The 16,108-nt window shown below is 40.5% G+C and overlaps 1 protein-coding gene across 1 annotated transcript in view; it reads right to left on the minus strand.

The window, feature by feature from the left end:
• Window positions 1–16,108, minus strand: part of RTN3 (reticulon 3) — a 63,171-nt gene that overhangs the window by 38,557 nt on the left and 8,506 nt on the right. Inside the window, 1 exon segment of the mRNA XM_021082903.1 lies at window positions 9,369–9,425. Within this exon segment, the coding sequence (XP_020938562.1) occupies window positions 9,369–9,425 (57 nt within the window).

A 16,108-nucleotide genomic window follows, 5' to 3' on the forward strand; every position in this document is an offset into this window, starting at 1 on the left:
AGGGGCAGGATGCAGACTCAGCTCAGATAAGGCGTTGCTGTGGCTGTGGCCTAGGCCAGCAGCTATAGCTCCAAGTTGACCCCTAGTCTGGGAATTTCCATATGCTGTGGGTGCGGCCCTAAAAAAGGGGGAAAAGAAAGCAGTAAACAAAACGGAAAAAAATCCTGGAGCTTACAACACAGAGGGGGGAAGACAGAAAATAAGCAAAATCAACCAGTAAAATGATGATGATATGGAGGTGGATCTGATGAAATTAAAAAGAAAGCAGCCTACAACTGAATGTTAATGAAAGAATGCACACAGTTCTGGGGGTGGGGTAGGGAAATATGGGAGAAATGTTCTTTGCCTTGTTAGGACACAAACTTGTCAGTTTTCTAAGACTCGTCTGTTTGTTTGTTTTTGTCTTTTTGCCTTTTTCTAGGGCTGCTCCCTCAGCATATGGAGGTTCCCAGGCTAGGGGTCTAATTGGAGCTGTAGCCGCCAGCCTACACCACAGCCACAGCAACGCCAGATCCAAGCCACATCTGCGACCTACACCACAGCTCACGGCAACACTGGATCCTTAACCCACTGAGCAAGGCCAGGGATGGAACCCGCACCCTCATGGTTCCTAGTCGGATTCATTAACCACTGAGCCACGACAGGAACTCCAAAGCCTGGTTTCTTTTCTAACTTCCTTGAACTCTTAGTATTCCAAAAGTTTTGCGTTAGGTATATAATAATCTGAGGTAAAACTAAATTAGGTTAGAAATCTTATTCTCAGAACAGTTCTGTACTGAATGCCATGACTGCTTGACAGACTTCACATATTTTACTAAAAATTCCTTTTTTCTTTTTAGGGTAGCACTCATAGAATATGGAAGTTCCCAGGCTAGGGGTTGAATTGGAGCTGCAGCTGCCAGCCTACATCACAGCCACAGCAACACCAGACCTGAGCCATGTCTGCCACCTACACCACAGTTCATGGCAATGCTGGATCCTTAATGCACTGAGCGAGGCCAGGGATTGAACCCACCTCCTCATAGATATTAGTCGAGTTCGTTACAATGGAACTCCTAAAGATTCCTTAATATGACATGACTATTATATATACAAAAATAATTAATCATGTTCCTTGATAATAATTTTGTGACTTAGTATTAGGAGTGGATAGTGTTTTCTGGGGGCAAGCTTAGGAGGTAAACAGTATGATGCTGCATTCACTCCTCAGTGATTGTGACATATGAATGTTAGTTCTCACTAATGTCAATCAAGCTTTCCCACACATAGCAAAATAAGTTAGCATCCTTATCTTTAATTTTAATAAAATTACCTCATTTAGGATTTCAGCAAATGGAAAGACATTTATTTGGCAAGTTGAAACTCTAACAAGCTTGAATATAGCTGATCTGTGCCAAGATAATGAAAAAAATTGGTCTGGAAGAACTTATAATGGAATGAAAACATTGAATAAAACAAAGACCAGAACCTAGTAAGCCTGGAGAAACTAAGCTCCTATAAGCAAAGACTCTTCCAATTAGTCAATATGGCACTTAAAAGTCACTGGTGATGTTAAAAGTCTGTACCTGGCAAAATTGCAAAAAACTCTGGTGTTTGAAGGTTGTTAGTGTTAAAAATACTATGCACTGTAAAACTGCCCAATGGCAAAACTCTGGATTATCTTACATCTCAGAAAATGTCCACTACCTTTCCTTTTTCTTTCTTTTTTTTTTTTTTTTTTTTGTCTTTTTGACTTTTCTAGGGCCGCTTCCGCAGCACATGGAGGTTCCCAGGCTAGGGGTTTAATCGGAGCTGCACCTGCTGGCCTATGCTGGAGCCACAGCAACACGGGATCCGAGCCATGTCTACGACCTGCACCACAGCTCAAGGCAATGCCGGATCCTTAACCCACTGAACAAGGCCAGGGATCGAACCAGCAACCTCATGGTTCCTAGTCAGATTTGTTAACCACTGTGCCATGATGGGACCTCCCACCTTTCCTTTTTCAAAAGATCCAGCCCTTCACATGCACTGCAAGAGATTTTCAATTCTACTCAATACAAATGTCTGTCAAAAAAATCTCATTATGAGCATTTTCTACATTAGCTATTTGCTGAAATGGGATTTAATGTGTGTATTCATTTTTAAGAAATCTAATCACTTAAAAATTTGGCATTATTCTAATTATTAACAAACAATGGTTATATATCTAATAGATTTGTCAAAAGGGGAATCAGTATATAGTAAGAGGTGATAGATATAACCCCACAATGATCATGAGAAAGTCCCCAAATTTTCCAACACTGAGCTCCTTACTTACTCATTTCTTCTTAAACTCCAAATACTCAGAAGTCTCCATTTCAGTATATTATCTAAAATAAGCCTAGGAAATTAAGTTGGCAGTCCTATTCTAAATTTCAAGATCACTCCCAAACCAAAAATTTCTATTAAAAGATGCAAATCACTTCATCACACTTATTAATCATGTAGCCTTGTCAACTGCTTAATCTCACCTGAAAATTGGGATACTAAAGCACCTCATTTGAGAATAGCTGTGAGGATTAAATGAGTTAATTTATGTGAAATGCTTAGAACAGGATCTGGCACTTAATAAATCTACAATAAACATCCTTAAGAAAATCTCTCCTGACAGAGACTCCAGATTATATGCCTTTTTGTCTGGGGAAGAGAAAAAAGGCATGGTGTCAAATCGTAAATACCCTCACTTGGTATATAACACAGATTCCTCTCATTGAGGGTGTCAGACACTTTCCCTCCAACCATTCACAAAAAGGAAGCAAGAGCTTTATCTACATCAAAATTTTGGGTGATACAGCTTCTGAATCATTTAGTACAAACGCAATGGCTATGACATTCCAAGAATTGTGAAAGGTACCATGTGGATGAAGCTATTTAATATAGCCCAATACATAAAAAATTCTAAATCATGCTGAAAGATAAAAGAACTTTTCCTGAACAAAATGTTTAAGCAAATGATCTTTACTATCAAAGTGTATTTTAGCTCAACGTAGAACTAGCTACACAACTTAACAACTTAGCACAAAAACAACCCCTGGCACCATCTTTTACAGTCCTTTTCAAACTTCAGAGCAACTATTAGTACTTCATGGGCTCTACTTCTGACTTGCTCAAGAATTTCCTGAGGAATGTAGCTTAGGAATCTGCATTACAAGTTTCCCATGTCATGAATCCTGTTTGGGAACCACAGCTTTAATGCATTTTATTAGTTTTCAAAGGGCAGAAAAACTGAGCTGTACTTCAGAACTCTAGCCTTGTAAAAATCCCACAGATGTAGAGACTGGCACTCTTCACCCTCACTCACCACAGACTTTGTCCAAGAGCACAGCGTACAGGTTAGTAGGCAAGGGGCAGGGGCGGCCCTTTATTGTCTGCTTTAAATACTTCCATATACTAATTTTAAAGTACAATACTTGAAATTTTGATTGGAATAAGGCAAAAGCTCGAATTGAGGAATAATTTTCCCTCTCCTATGCCCAGAGTATTTTATCTCACAGAACATGGTGGGGAGTTAAAAACCACAGGATGAAAAAACACTTCCAAGTGAATATTTCAAACTGAAAAAGTCTCTTCAGGGGAGGAGGCATAAATTAGGAGGTTGGGATTAACACATACACACTACTATATAGAAAATAGAAAACTAACAAGGACCTACTGTATAGCAATTCAATATTTTATAATGGGAAAATAATCTGAAAAAGAATGAATATATATATATAACTAATTCACTTTGCTGTACACCTGAAATTAACACAACATTGTAAGTCAACTATACTCCAATAATTTTTTTTTAAAAAAGGTCTATTCGTATACTGTTCATTCTATCGTTCAAAATATCTTCTCAGAGTTCTCATTGTGGCTCAGCGGCTTAAAGACACCATGTCTTTGGGAGGATGTGGGTTCGATCCCCAGCCTCACTCAGTGGGTTAGGATCTGGGACTGCCAGCAAACTGCAGTGTAGGTGGAAGATGAAGCTTGGATCCAGTGTTGTTGTGGCTATTGTATAAGCCTCAGCTGCAGCTCCAATTCGACCCCTAGCTGGGAACTTCCATATGCCACAAGTACAGCCATTAAAAAAAACCCCTTTGTTTCTTATTACTCAAACTGTCTTCTAGAAAAAAAAAATATACTTTTTAATTCAAGTATTTTATAACCCAATAACGAAAACATGGAGTTCCTGTCGTGGCTCTCTGCTAACGAACTCAACTAGGATCCACGAGGGTGTGAGTTGGATCCCTGGCTTCGCTCAGTGGGTGAAGAATCCAGCATTGCCGTAAACTGTGGTGTAAGTCGTAAACACGGCTTGGATTTGGTGTGACTCTGGCGTAGGCCGGCAGCTACAGCTCCGATTCGAGCCCTAGCCTGGGAGCTTCCATATGCCGGAGGTGTGGCCCTAAAAAGAAAAAAAAAAAGAAAGAAAGAAAGAACAATGTGATCTAGAAACAAGTTAAGCAATAAAGAATGTTATATCAGAGTTCTTCCTTAAAAGAGCACATAACTTAGAATTATACTATAGTCACCACTTGGTTATTATCCCTCCTCAGGAATGTATTACCTTATTGTGGGGGGCCATGCTGTGGGGAAGTTTCTGGGCCAGGGATTGAACCTGTACCACAATAGTGACCCGAGCCACAGCAGTGACAATGCTAAGCCTGATAAGCCACCACAGAATTCCTGAAATTATTACTTTTAATTACAAAGATACCTGCAATGTGGAAAAAGCATATACATCAGTGAAGAAAGGATGTCAACCCCATACTAAACCACTAAATTACTTTTCCACATACATAGCACGCATTTTTATACAAGGGAGGCTTGAAATATTCAGGCATAGGTTTTTCTACACTTGAATTTTCTTCTATTCATAAAACGAGGGGAAAAGACAAATTATCGTGCAAAACAGTATCAGCAACTTTCAGCCAAAGCATCAAAATAGGAAGTTAGCCAGCAGACACTTTGCAGCCAAGCTAGATCCTAAACAAAAAGTCTCTTTTGTACAAAGAAAAATGTTTTGCTTTTGTTTAAAAAAAAAAAAAGGCTGTAACTGGCAAATTTTTTTTCCTCAACACTTGCCCCAAAGTTCAGTGTTTAACTTCCTATTCCAGATGCCTACCACATTACTCAAATTGAATGCAAATATTCATTACTGCAAATGTGCTTCCAATTCTGCATGGTGGCTAGATCCTCTCTTTCCAATGTTATTTTCACCCACTTTTCTTCCAATGTTCTCTAAAGAAAATCATTGTATTTTCCAGCCTCCACTTTTGTCAAAGATTTCAACACCAGAAACCAAATTTCAGTTTGATTTTGTGTCTGATGGAGGGAGCATATTCCTCAGATGATACTAAATCACATCATTAATAGCCGTAATACAGTTAAAATATTAATTTCTGCCTCTTCTGCTCTCATGGTTTTATTTTATTTTTTGTCATTTTAAGGCCATTATCCATGGCATATGGAAGTTCCCAGGCTAGGAGTTGAATGGGAGCTGTAGCGGCTAGTCTACACCACAACTCAGGCAATGCCAGACCCTTAACCCACTGAGGGAGGCCAGGGATCGAACCTGCATCCTCATGGATACAAGTCAGCTTCATCTCCACTGAGCCACAACAGGAACTCCTGCTCTCATGATTTTAACATTAATCTCAAAATGACATCTCTAAAAATATCTGTAAATCCTAAAATACAACTGATAAATCATCTTTTGCAGGTAGTGGTTATGCAGATGGATTTTGGAGTCCTAAGTCTGTCATTTACTCACTGCGTGACTTTGAGCAAATCATTTCACCACCAGTTTCCTCAACAGGTAAGAGCCAGTACCTTTCCTCCACAAAAAAACTGGCTATAAGGATTACATGATTCGCATAAAGTACTGAGCATAGTAACAGCTAAAAAAAACCCTGGTCACACATGACATCCACACCTCTTAATAATCCTTATTTAACAACACAGGAAAACATCATTTAAATGTACTCGCCTATTTTGAAATGCTCAGGGATTAAGCTGAAATTTAACTCTGCTTAAGATAAGAAAACAGGAATCAAAAAGCAAAAGACTGCAAGAACCTACTCAGGAGTACAACTTATTTAAGAAGGAACTAACTATTCCACTGACATTCTCATCATAAATCTATTCATTAGCTTCCAAAAAGCTTAACTTGCTACCTTAAATAGCTGTATGCGTCAAAGGAGTATACAGTTTAATAGATATTACATAATTTCCTTTTCAAAGATTTCATTGTTCTTCTTAGTCCAAATTAATGACAATCTTTGGTACATGAATCTCTTCAAAGCCCAATAATGATAGGCATATGTTTTAAATTTGAAAACGTTATTCTTAAATATGAAAATGTCCTGTTTAATTGTTGCTACATATTGCTTCATACAGTTTATATATGTAAAAAGTAAGGCACAATTCTCCAAGGCTAAATGGCTAAGGGATATGGAAGCCAGAGAAAGATTAGTTGGGTTAGTGCTAGTGATGGACTCAAGGTGCCTGCTGGTGACACAGTCACTCTGAAAGGCTTATGGTTGGGTGGGATTGGTCCTAGCTATTCTCTCCAGGTTTTACTCCAGTTAACCAAGTACACCAACAACTTCCTTTCCCCCCTCCTTTTTTTTATTAAGGCAGACTAGACTAGAAGCTACCAGTCTTGTCTACCCTAGAACATACCTAATCACTTGCCAAGGAGGTTCCCTCAAAAAATTGAAGAGGCTGATATCTAGACCTGCCAATGAAGCAGAGTACCAACTGGATTGCTTTTCCATTATATTCTTTGCAGGAGAAAAAGTTAGTCATAGGGGCTAGATTGGAACGCCTTCAGAGTAACATTTTTTTCCCTCGTTTTTTCCCCCTTTCTCTTTTTACTTTTTTTATGGCCACACCTGTAGCATATGGGGTAGGGGTTGAATCGGAGCTGCAGCTGGTGTCCAATGCCTCAGACACAGCAACACTGTATCCGGAACACATCTGTGACTCACACCAAAGATTGCTGGCAACTACTGGGGTCCTTAACCCACTGAGTGAGGCCAGGGGTCAAACCCGCATCCTCATGGAGATTACGTCAAGTTCTTAACACTCTGAGCCACAATGGGAATTCTCAGCGATAATTTTTAACTGCTTCTTTATAATACCCTTTTAACAATAACACTACCCTGAATCCGCACTGCTCAAAATAACTCTTTATAAGAAAAAGTAAGAATGGTAAATCTATTCCTTTTACAAACTCTCATACTCACTGTAAAACTGAAGTCTAAACATTTGCTTTAATTAGGAAAGTCCTTTTTATTAACCCCCATTCTACTTGAGTGTACATGTTGTTTCTCCTAACTGGGATTAAATAGGACTTTTTAAAGCTATGACACTTATCTTCTAAACATTCTAAACATTAGATATGTCATGCTTAGGCTGCACTGTTACACTATTTAGGATATCAACTATTCCCTTCCTGTAAGAAAAGTGACTAGAGGAATTTCCGTCATGGTGCAGCAGATACGAATCCGACTAGGAACCATGAGGTTACAGGTTCCATCCTTGGCCTCGATCAGTGGGTTAAGGATCTGGCGTTGCTGTGCGCTGTGGTGTAGGTGGCAGATGCAGCTCAGATCTGGTGTGGCTGTGGCTGGCAGCTGTAGCTCCAATTAGACCCCTAGCCTAGGAACCTCCATATGCCACAGGTGCAGCCCTAAAAAGCAAAAAAAAAAAAAAAGAAAGGTGATCGGAAGGTACAACTATGAAAAATTTACTTTAGAAGATCTGAAATATTTATAATAGAGAAAATATAATTACTTCTTCCATTTACACTATGGTATTTTTTTCCAGTTTATTTTCCAGAGTAGAATAAATGTAATACCTATTTGCCTAAATTATTAAATTTCTCATGAGGTGAAAAAACAAACCCAAAAACAAATCTCTTTGGGCTCCAGACATCAAGAATCAATGTGTAGGAGTTCCCACCGTGGAGCAGTGGTTAACGAATCCGACTAGGAACCATGAGGTTGCGGGTTCGGTCCCTGCCCTTGCTCAGTGGGTTAACGATCCGATCCGGTGTTGCCAATCCGATCCGGTGTTGCCCTGAGCTGTGGTGTAGGTTGCAGACGCGGCTCGGATCCCGCGTTGCTGTGGCTCTGCCCTAGGCCAGCAGCTACAGCTCCAATTCGACCCCTAGCCTGGGAACCTCCAGAGGCCTCCGGAGCCGCCCAAGAAATAGCAAAAAAAAAAAAAAAAGGATCAATGTGTAAATCTGAGTTACTTCCTAACATCTAGCTTTTAATGTAAACAAGTTAATTTCAAAGGTCATGATTTGACCCACAAGATACCCAGATTCACACAATTAGGCACCTTATAAAGAGGCTGGGGACTCTAAGGTTAACAGTCTGATTAAAAACAACAAAGAGTCTACAATGTTTCCTAAGAAGCAGACTAAACTGAAAAACTTTTACTATATTCGTTTTATCCCATTATGGTCTTATTCTTATAAGGTCAAAGTCTTCCTAACAAACCAACACCCTGACTTTACATTCCAGCTAGGATAATAAACTTGCACAAGGCTCCTTAGATCTATCTAGTGAGTTTAATTACCTTTTTAAAAATAGGCTTTTCCATTGACCTGTATTTGAGATGGCGTACAACAGTACAAATGAAACAGCACTTTACTACGACTGCAAACCAACCAAGCACACAGTATTCTCTCTTCTTGGTAGTTGCCGCCCGACAAACATAGCTATCAATTCTGATACCCTTACTTACTGGTTGGCAGATTAAACATAAACTAACAAATCCCTCAAGTCCCCAAAACCACCACAGCTTAAGGCAAGCAAACCTTGCTTGCCAAAAAGTCAACCAACTTGTTCAGTGTTCCTAAGCAATTTGGAACTAGCCTAGCTCTTGGGATGCACCTTGGGTAAGTTCACACTAAAGCACTCTAACTAGGTTGGTATATTCATTCAGTGGAAGCACACTTTATATTATACAGTTTTTCTAAATCTACTACCTCTCCAAATCAGTTACATAACTGCAAATGAATAGATCAAATGCATTACAGAGGTGGGTTGTTTTCTGAGCCACGATTCTATCTGCCCAAGTTCTGTAGGCAAGTTTTTAATTTTAAGAAATACTCAAAACTACACCTAAAGCTTATGCTATGATAAAGAGTCTACTTAATTTAGACTCATCCCATTTTATTAAGTTTTATAGGAAATCCATTAGAAAATGCTAAATAGACAGGACTGGCTTGTATTTAGTTTTTGGGGGATTTGGGGGCAATAAAAACTTGTGCCTCTTATCCCCAGTTACAGCCTCTTTCTCAACATTTTTCTTTATTAATGCACACGAAAAAATGACAGACTTGCCTTGTGAAGTCGAAAATATAGATACAGGCTGAGAGGAAGAGGAAGAAACAAAGGAATCTGAAAGAAAATATACAGCGTGAGAATTTGACAACCTCACACAGGAATCTGAACTTTAGCTTTCCTTTTTCTTGGCCAAGTATCATAATTTTATTGGGTTTAAGTAAGAGGGAAAAAAACCCCAATCTGTATTTCCAATTACTGTTTTCACTCACCTGGCAGCAAAATCTTATTTCACTTTCGAATTGCATTTCTAAAAGTTAAATCAATTAAAATGTTTCTGGTCAAACATTCTCACCCACAAAGGAACAAAAAAAGAGGAACCCCTAGAATTTTTCTGTAAGTATAACCTCAAGAAAGATAATGCTCCCTTGCAACTTCGTGTGAGAAAGGAAAACTAGGTATCTGAATACTAAAAGATTTTGCTTTTAACCATTTTCAACTTCATTTTGAGGAGTTAGTCACAAATATGAGCATTTAAACATTTATAACTGGCAAATATACAAGACTGACCCTGAATACTAAAAAATTTTTTTAAAATCACAATTAATCCACTGCGAAAATAGGACCAACTTGAGAACTCTCCCATCTCTAAAATTATACTCTAAATTTGGCAACTTATATCAAAATTTTAAATGCATAAACTTTCCCCACCACCTCCTACACAAATTATTTAACTCAGCAGATAATATTTACATACATGTATGAAGACATGTATAGGAGGATAATCTAACTGACCATCAACAGAAGTCTAGTTAAATAGTTACACTGACATAATGGAATAATTGCTGCTATGGAAAAGAATAAGGTTCAGCTGTATATGTTGATATATTAAATTAAAAAGCAAAGTACAGTGTGTCTCAATTTGTAATCTGGCAACAAGAGTGACTTTGAGGTCTGGGACAGGAGGGTGATTTGATTTTCACTACAACCTCCTATAGTTCCCGTTGTGGCTCAGTGGTTAACCAGTCCGACTAGAAGCCAAGAGGTTGCGGGTTTGATCCCTGGCCTCACTCAGTGGGTTAAGGACCCGGCGTTGCCGTGAGCTGTGGTGTCGGTCACAGATTTGGCTTGGATCTGGGGTTGCCAAGGCTCTGGCATAGGCTGGCGGCTACAGCTCCCATTAGACCCCCAGCCTGAGAACCTCCTAGAAAATACAAAAAGTCAAAAAAAAAGAAAAAAAAAAAAAGAAAACTATTTGGCTAATAAATATGGAGCATGTTAACACCAAAGCATGTTAATACACAATCACAATAGGCAGTAATTCAGTGACGCAAGACCCGAATTTTAAAATTCACTGCTTTACCACATTTACTCCTACAAATGAAAAAGTTCTCCTCCCCACCCCCCCCTTTTTTTTGCTTTTCAGGGCCACACTTTCAGCATATGGAGGTTCTTGGGTTAGGGGTTGATTCGGAACTGCAGCTACCGGCCTACACCACAGCCACAGCAACTCCAGATCCAAGCCGCATCTGCGACCTATACTGCAGCTCACCGCAATTCGGGATCCTTAACCCACTGAGCAAGGCCAGGGATCGAACCTGTGTCCTCGTGGACACTAGCCAGGTTCGTTACCACTAAGCCATGACGGGAACTCCCTCCTTTCCTTTTTTTAGTCTTTTTGCCATTTCTTGGGCCGCTCCCGCGGCACATGGAGGTTCCCAGGCTAGGGGTCTAATCAGAGCTGTAGCCACCGGCCTACGCCAGAGCCACAGCAGCACAGAATCCGAGCCACATCTGCGACCTACACCGCAGCTCACGGCAATGCCAGATCGTTAACCCACTGAGCAAGGGCAGGGATCAAACCCGCAACCTCATGGTTCCTAGTCGGATTCATTAACCACTGCGCCACGACGGGAACTCCGAGGTTTTCTTTCTTTCCTTTTTTTTTTTGGCTTTATAGGGCCACACTTGCAGTATATATAGGGAAGTTCCCAGGCTAGGGATCTTATCAGAGCTGCTGGCCTACACCACAGCCACAGCAAAGAAATAGCAAAAAGACAAAAAAAAAAAAAAAGAGAACTGGGAGTTCCCATTGTAGCACAGTGGAAACGAATCCAACTAGGAACCATGAAGTTGGAGTTCAATCCCCGGCCTCGCTCAGTGGGTTAAGGATTCAGCGTTGCTGTGGCTGTGGTGTAGGCTGGTGGCTACAGCTCTGATTAGACCCCTAGCCTGGGAACCTCCATATGCCATGGGTGTAGCTCTAGAAAAGACAAAAAGACAAAAAAAAAAAAAAAAAAAAGAGAGAGAGAACTGGCAGCAGGGTAGAGCATGGACTTAATTAAAAGGTTACTGCATAATCTTGACAAGATATGAGGGCTTAAACTGAGGCAGTGAGGATGGGAATGAGGAGATAGATATGACAGGACCTGGAACCACCTGGATGTTGGAGACTGGAGAGGCAAAACTCAAAGGACTGAAGAGCTAAGTGAAATGCCACAGGTTGGGGTATGGAACAAAGGAGAAGGAATTCTTTACATTAAATTCCACTAAAAAACAAGTTGTCTAAGGCATATCTAATTAAAGACTATTTACCAGTATGGACAGGTTCAGAAGAAAGGTAAGGATTACAGATAACTATCTAGCAGTTAACATCTGAGTGAAAACTGGCGCCACTGAGTGAATGAATTTGCCAGGGAGAATCAGAGAAGTGTTAACTATGAATCTTGAGTCATAGTACCAATATTTACAGAGGAGCAGGAAAGAACCACCTATGAAGGAGATAGAAAGGAGTCGATTTGGGGGGAAATGTGTCACTTGGAGAAATCCTGGAGAATGATTAACAGAGTCAAAAGCCAATGAGTGCTCAAGACTTTGGGATGACTCACTGAAATGAAGTAATCAAGTAATTTAGCACTGATGATTCTACACAGTGATATAGAGGGGATCAGACACTGAAGACTGAGGACCGGATTAAAAAGACACTGATAGCAGAGTTCCTGTTGCTGTTCAGTGGGCTAAGAAACCTACTAGTGTCTGTGAGGATGCAAGTTTGATCCCTGGCCTCGCTAACTGGTTTAAGGATCTGGTGCTGCTGCAAGCTGTAGTGCAGGTCACAGATGCAGCTTGGAGCTGGCATGGCTGTGGTGTAGGTCTGCAGCTGCAGCTCTGATTAGATCCTAGCCCAATAACTTCCATATCTTTCAGGTGTGGCTTAAAAAGAACACTGCATTGAGAGCAAGTCTGCAAAGTATGGGTGATAAAGGGAAGGTCTAAAAACTGGGCAGCAGCTAGAGGGAGAGGCAAAGTCAAGGAAAAAGTTTTTAAGAATGGAAATGATAAACTTTTTTTTTTTTTTTTTTTTGCTTTTAAGAGCTGCACCGTTGGCATATGGAGGTTCCCAGGTTAGGGGTCTAATCAGAGCTACAGCTGCCAGCCCCCACACCCACAGCAATGCCAGATCCTTAACCCACTGAGCAAGGCCACGGATTGAACCCGAAACCTTGTGGTTCCTAGTCGGATTGTTTCCACTGTGCCACAACAGGAACTCCATAAACATATTTATAGAGAGGAAGGAGCAAGTAGAAAGAAGCAGACTGAAGATACATAAAAAAGAAACAGAAGTTCCTGTTGTGGCTCAGTGGTTAATGAACCTGACTGGTATCTATGAGGATGCGGGTTTGATCCCTGGCTTCACTCAAGGGGTTGGGGATCTGGTGTTGCAGCGAGCTATGGTGTAGTAGGTTGAAGATGTGGCTTGGATCCCTAGTTGCTGTGGCTGTGGCGTAGACTGGCAGCTGCAGCTCCGATTCGACCCTTAGCCTGGGAACCTCCATATGCCAAGGGTGCAGCCCTAAAAAGATTAAAAAAAAAACAAAAAAAAAAAACTATATTTGCAGGAACAAAGTCCAGGAAGTTGCTAGAAGGGATAAAAAAAAAAAAAAGCAAAAGAGGACCTGATGAAATCTAATTCCACTAAATTTAATTTGATCTAGATTTCTATAATCTAATTATAGATTCATAAGTAATAAATCTGTGTAAATATGTGGTTAAAAGATTGTTCAGGAGTTCCCGTTGTGGCTCAGCATAGACAATGTGACTAGTACACAGGAAGACGCAGGTTTCATCTCTGGCCTCTGGTAAGGATCTGGTGTTGCAGGAGCTCTGGTGTAGGTCACAGACATGGCTCAGATCTGGCACTGCTGTGGCTGTGGCCAGCGGCTACATCTCTGATTCGACTCCTAGCCTGAGAACCTCCATATGCCTCCTTAAAAAAAAAAGATTGTTCATCACAAATACATATGTACATGTCCTCAACATTTGAATCTTTATCTTGACTAGAGCTATATTTTGAGTAATTAGAGAAGTTCAGTAATTTATTTCTCTAGAGCTCTAGATCTTTCATTTCTATTTTATCTTTTTCAAGCCCTATGATTATTATTGAATTTTATTTCTCATGGGTTATATAAACAGAGTATTTAGTGTCATTTATTGACTCAAAAATTTTTTCTTCTTTTCCATGGCCACACCTATGGCATATGGAAGTTCCTAGGCTAGGGGTTGAATAGGAGCTGCAGCTGCCAGCCTACACCATAGCCATGCCAGATCTGAGCAGCATCTATGTCCTACACGGCACTGGACCCTTAACCCACTGAATGAGGCCAGGGATTGAACCTGAATCCTCATGGGTACTAGTCGGGTTCTTAACCCGCTGAGCCACAATGAGAACTCCAACTCAAAAATGTTTATAGATTATACTTCATTTAAATTATAAAATATTGGCTACATTCCTTATAGCTTATCTATTTTATATATATGGGCTTGTACCGCTTAGTCCACTACCATTTCCTGTCCATCCCCCTTCCTCTCCCCACGGGTATCCACTACTTGTTCTCTACACCTGTGAGTCTGTTTCTGCTCTATTTTTCAGATTCCACATAGCAATAACTTACATTATTTGTCTTTGTCTGACTTATTCTTTTGTTCTCTTCCCTTGTAATTTGATAACTATCTTTAGTGTGCATTTATGTATCAGAGTTTTGGCTTGTGGTCGCCATGAAGTTTATATATATATATATATATATATATATATGATTACTTTACATTGCCAATCTATTGATTTCAAACGAATTTTAACAACCCTGCATTTTCACTCACCTCCTCTCTAAAGTCTATATATATATATATATATTTTTTTTTTTTTTTTTTTTGGTCTTTTTGCCTTTTCTAGGGCCGCTCCTGTGGCATATGGAGGTTCCCAGGCTAGGGATCTAATTGGAACTGTAGCCACCAGCCAGAGCCACAGCAACTCGGGATCCAAGCTGAGTCTGTGACCTACACCACAGCTCACAGCAATGCCGGATCCTTAACTCACTGAGCAAGGCCAGGGAACGAACATGCAACCTCATGGTCCTAGTCGGATTCTTTAACCATTGAGCCACGACGGGAACTCCAAGGCTTTATTTATTTATTTAGCTTTTTAGGGGCTGTATCTAAAGCATACAGAAGCTCCCAGGCTAGGAGCTGCAACTGCCGGCCCACACCACAGCCACAGCAACACCAGATCTGAGCCACATCTGTGACCTACACTGCAGCTCAGAGCAACACTGGATCCTTAACCCACTGCACTGAACAAGGCCAGGGGTTAAACCCAATTCCTCATGGATACTAGCTGGGTTTGTTACTGCTAAGCCGTGATGGGAACTCCGGCTTTCTCTTTTTAAAAATAAAATATTTTATAATAATTATAGATTTACAGAAAAGGCAAAAAGATCATACAGAGTGTTGCTTCATATCAAGTACTAAGTCCCCCCCCCCACCCTTTTTGTCTTTTTGGGGCCATTCCCAGCCTAGGGGTCGAATCAGAGCCTACACCATAGCCACTCCAGATCCCAGCGGCGTCTGTGGCCTACACCAAAGCTCACAGCAATGCCAGATCCTTAACCCACTGAGCGATGCCAGGGATCAAACCTGCATCCTTATAGATACTAGTCAAATTTACTTCTGCTGAACCAGGATAGGAACTCCCAAGATGTTCATTCTGTACAACACTAAAAAGAGTTGAAAAGCTTTCTTTGTACATTTGTGGAGCAAATGTATAAGCAATTTAAGAGAAGGAACAAAAGTTCCCATTGTGGAGCAGCAGAAATGAATCCAACTAGTAACCATGTGGTTGTGGGTTCGATCCCTGGCCCTTGCTCAGTGGGTTAAGGATCTGGCACTGCTGTGAGCTGTGGTGTAGGTCACAGATGTGGCTTGGATCCTGTGTGGCTGTGGAGTAGACCAGTGGCCCGAGAACCTCCATATGTTGCGAGTGTGGCCCTAAAAAGAAGAAAAAAAAAGGAAGAATAAGCAGAAATTTTGCTGCAGAAGAAACAAAATTAGAAAGTCTGACAGAAACAAAATGGACTGTATAAGTAGTAAATTGGCTACAAACATTTTAATAACGCAATTTCTACAGTAGTGCCACATCTGTTAGGACTATCTTACACTTCTCTAGGTAATGTTTGATATGTATCAAATCAAAACCTCAGATTCTGTTAGAAATGGGAATTAAACTTATTTTAACATATTTTAAAATTCTGACACATCAAACTAGCCTAGCATTGAGTCCCTATTGCAAGTATTTTTCTTTCCTTTTCTCTCTTTTTTTCTGCTTTTTAGGGCTGCGCTTGCGGCATATGGAGGTTCCCAGGCTAGGGGTCAAATCGGAGCTACAACTGCTGGCCTACACCACAGCCACAGCAACACCGGATCCTTAACCCACTGATCGAGGCCAGGGGTCAAACCTGCAACCTCAT

The sequence above is a fragment of the Sus scrofa genome, chromosome 2, assembly GCF_000003025.6.
Source record: "Sus scrofa isolate TJ Tabasco breed Duroc chromosome 2, Sscrofa11.1, whole genome shotgun sequence".
NCBI lineage: Eukaryota > Metazoa > Chordata > Mammalia > Artiodactyla > Suidae > Sus > Sus scrofa.